This window comes from Myotis davidii, unplaced genomic scaffold, assembly GCF_000327345.1.
Source record: "Myotis davidii unplaced genomic scaffold, ASM32734v1 scaffold72, whole genome shotgun sequence".
Taxonomy (NCBI): domain Eukaryota; kingdom Metazoa; phylum Chordata; class Mammalia; order Chiroptera; family Vespertilionidae; genus Myotis; species Myotis davidii.
The window spans coordinates 3,715,100-3,717,175 of NW_006284618.1; the positions used below are offsets into that span (position 1 = coordinate 3,715,100).

General features: G+C 62.1%; 1 protein-coding gene across 1 annotated transcript in view; it reads left to right on the plus strand.

Annotated features, from left to right (window-relative positions):
- EBF3 (early B-cell factor 3) overlaps nt 1-2,076 on the plus strand; it is a 135,974-nt gene that overhangs the window by 107,428 nt on the left and 26,470 nt on the right. The window contains exons 11-12 of the mRNA XM_006754977.2: nt 1-117; nt 592-718. The exon at nt 1-117 is cut by the window's left edge and continues 1 nt beyond it. Of these exons, the coding sequence (XP_006755040.1) occupies nt 1-117; nt 592-718 (244 nt within the window). The remainder of the gene's footprint in view (nt 118-591; nt 719-2,076) is intronic.

Consider the following 2,076-nt stretch of genomic DNA (forward strand, 5'->3'; position numbering starts at 1 on the left):
AAGGCCATCAGTCCCAGTGAAGGCTGGACCACAGGCGGCGCCACCGTCATCATCATCGGGGACAACTTCTTTGACGGCCTACAGGTGGTGTTCGGGACGATGCTGGTATGGAGCGAGGTGAGCCTGGGCCGCGGGCACTCAGCGGGAGCTTTTCCACGGGGAGGGGGGGGCGGGGGGCGTGACGGCACAGACACGAGGCGCCCTGTGGCAAATTCCCCTTTCACTGACGCTCCCCGGTGGGTGGGTGCAGAACGCCCCCGCCCAGCCCTGGGGTGCCAGCCCTGTCGTAGGAGGTCCCCCCTACACTGGAACAATCAGTGCCTGCATCGCCAGGAGCAGGTTTCAGGGGACATATGGTGGCAATTTTCATGTGAATGATGCCCTGTGGCCTTTCCTGCCAACGCAAACCCGGGACCGTTTGCAGATCTTTTCCGTAAAGAGCTCGAGGCCCCGCCTCCCCGGTGACAGCTAGGCGGGGGCGCTCCCAGACGATGGTCCAATTTTGCTCATTTTGGTAATTACGTCTAACCGGCGGGTGTCCCCTCTCACGAGCAGCGCCCTGAAAGCCTGCTCACCGTGTGGTTTTTGTAGCTGATCACGCCCCACGCCATCCGAGTCCAGACCCCGCCGCGGCACATTCCTGGCGTTGTGGAGGTCACCCTGTCCTACAAGTCCAAGCAGTTCTGTAAAGGCGCTCCGGGGCGGTTTGTCTACACCGGTGAGTTCCCCTTCTCAGCGCCCCTTAGGTGGGCACAGGCGGGCGCTGCACGCAGAGGCTGGGGGAGGCCCTGGGCCAGGGGCAGGGTTTTGTCAGCAGCCATGTCTGTCCCCGTCCAAGCTGGAGAGACGCCATGGACAGATGCGGCCCCCCGCCCTCCCCGGGCATGTGACCTGGGGCCCCTCCCTTGTGGCCCTCGGCCTTCTCACCTTGAAAGCCAGGCTGGGCAGGGAGCGGGGCGGTTGTCGGTAATAGGTCACCCCAGCTCTCATCCTGTGGCTGCCCAAGTGATGTCACCGTTGCTCATTTGCACAAGCTGAGACTCAGAGGTTCAATCCTGTGCCCAAGGCCACACACCCTGTAAACGAGGGGCCTCGGACGCACGCCAGGTCTCTGCTCCAGGCCCGGTCACACACAGGCCTTATGTACGCTGCTTCTGCGAGGGTTTTCGGGAAACTGCTGCCATCAGAAGGGTTGCCTCTGCAGTGACTTGGTTATCGGAAAGTTGCTTAGTTGACGGGATTCCTCCGAGCTCGCTGTGGAGAGAAGCCATAAGTTAGCGTGAGCCGTGTTAGGACTCGAGTTCTGTCCTAGCCAAGTGCAAACTCTGTCGTCTTTGAGAAGTCTATTTAACGATGGGCAGTACCTGCTGAAACCGGGAGGGTGACATGGACGAGGACTCATCCCTGAAGAGTTGTGGTCGTGACGTGTACGAGGGCGGCGGGAGGCCATAGCGGGAGCCTGGGCTCAGGGCTCCCACAGCTGTCACCAGCGGCAGGACGCCCCGGCAGGTCTGGCCTCCCAGCCGGATGGAAGGCTGTCCTCTGTCCCGCAGGCAGGTGACGTGGGCTCGAGGTCCCTCCCACTTTGGTGTGTGAAGAGAGTGAGGGTGCCCTATGCACCCCGATTTTAGGAAGGACTGAGTGTGACATGCGGAGTGTAAATGCTTTCAGCGCCCACTTTCCAGGAGACCAGGGTCACCCCGGGCCAGCCTGGGCTGCCAGCGACACCTGAGGTCCTTGACAGGGGAGGGTGCCTTCTCTTTGAGCCCCTCAGCACCCCTCCATGTGGTCAGGGTGTGTGTGGGGGTACCTGCCCCACACCAGGGGTCGCTTCCTCCCAGGGGACTAGCACGGCCCCCAGCCCCAACCCCCTCGCGAGTCCAGAGCTGCCCAAAACCCAGGACAAGTGCATTGGCAACAAGCACCTGCCCCTCCTGGTCCGGGTGCTCCTGGTTCCTGGAAAGGCCCAGGGCTGGAGGGGCAGCCTGTACAGCTGTGGGGCTCCCGGTGTATGAAAACGTACAGTCATGCAGAGGGCTGTACAGTTGGCACTTGGAGAGCACATGCCCGCACTTC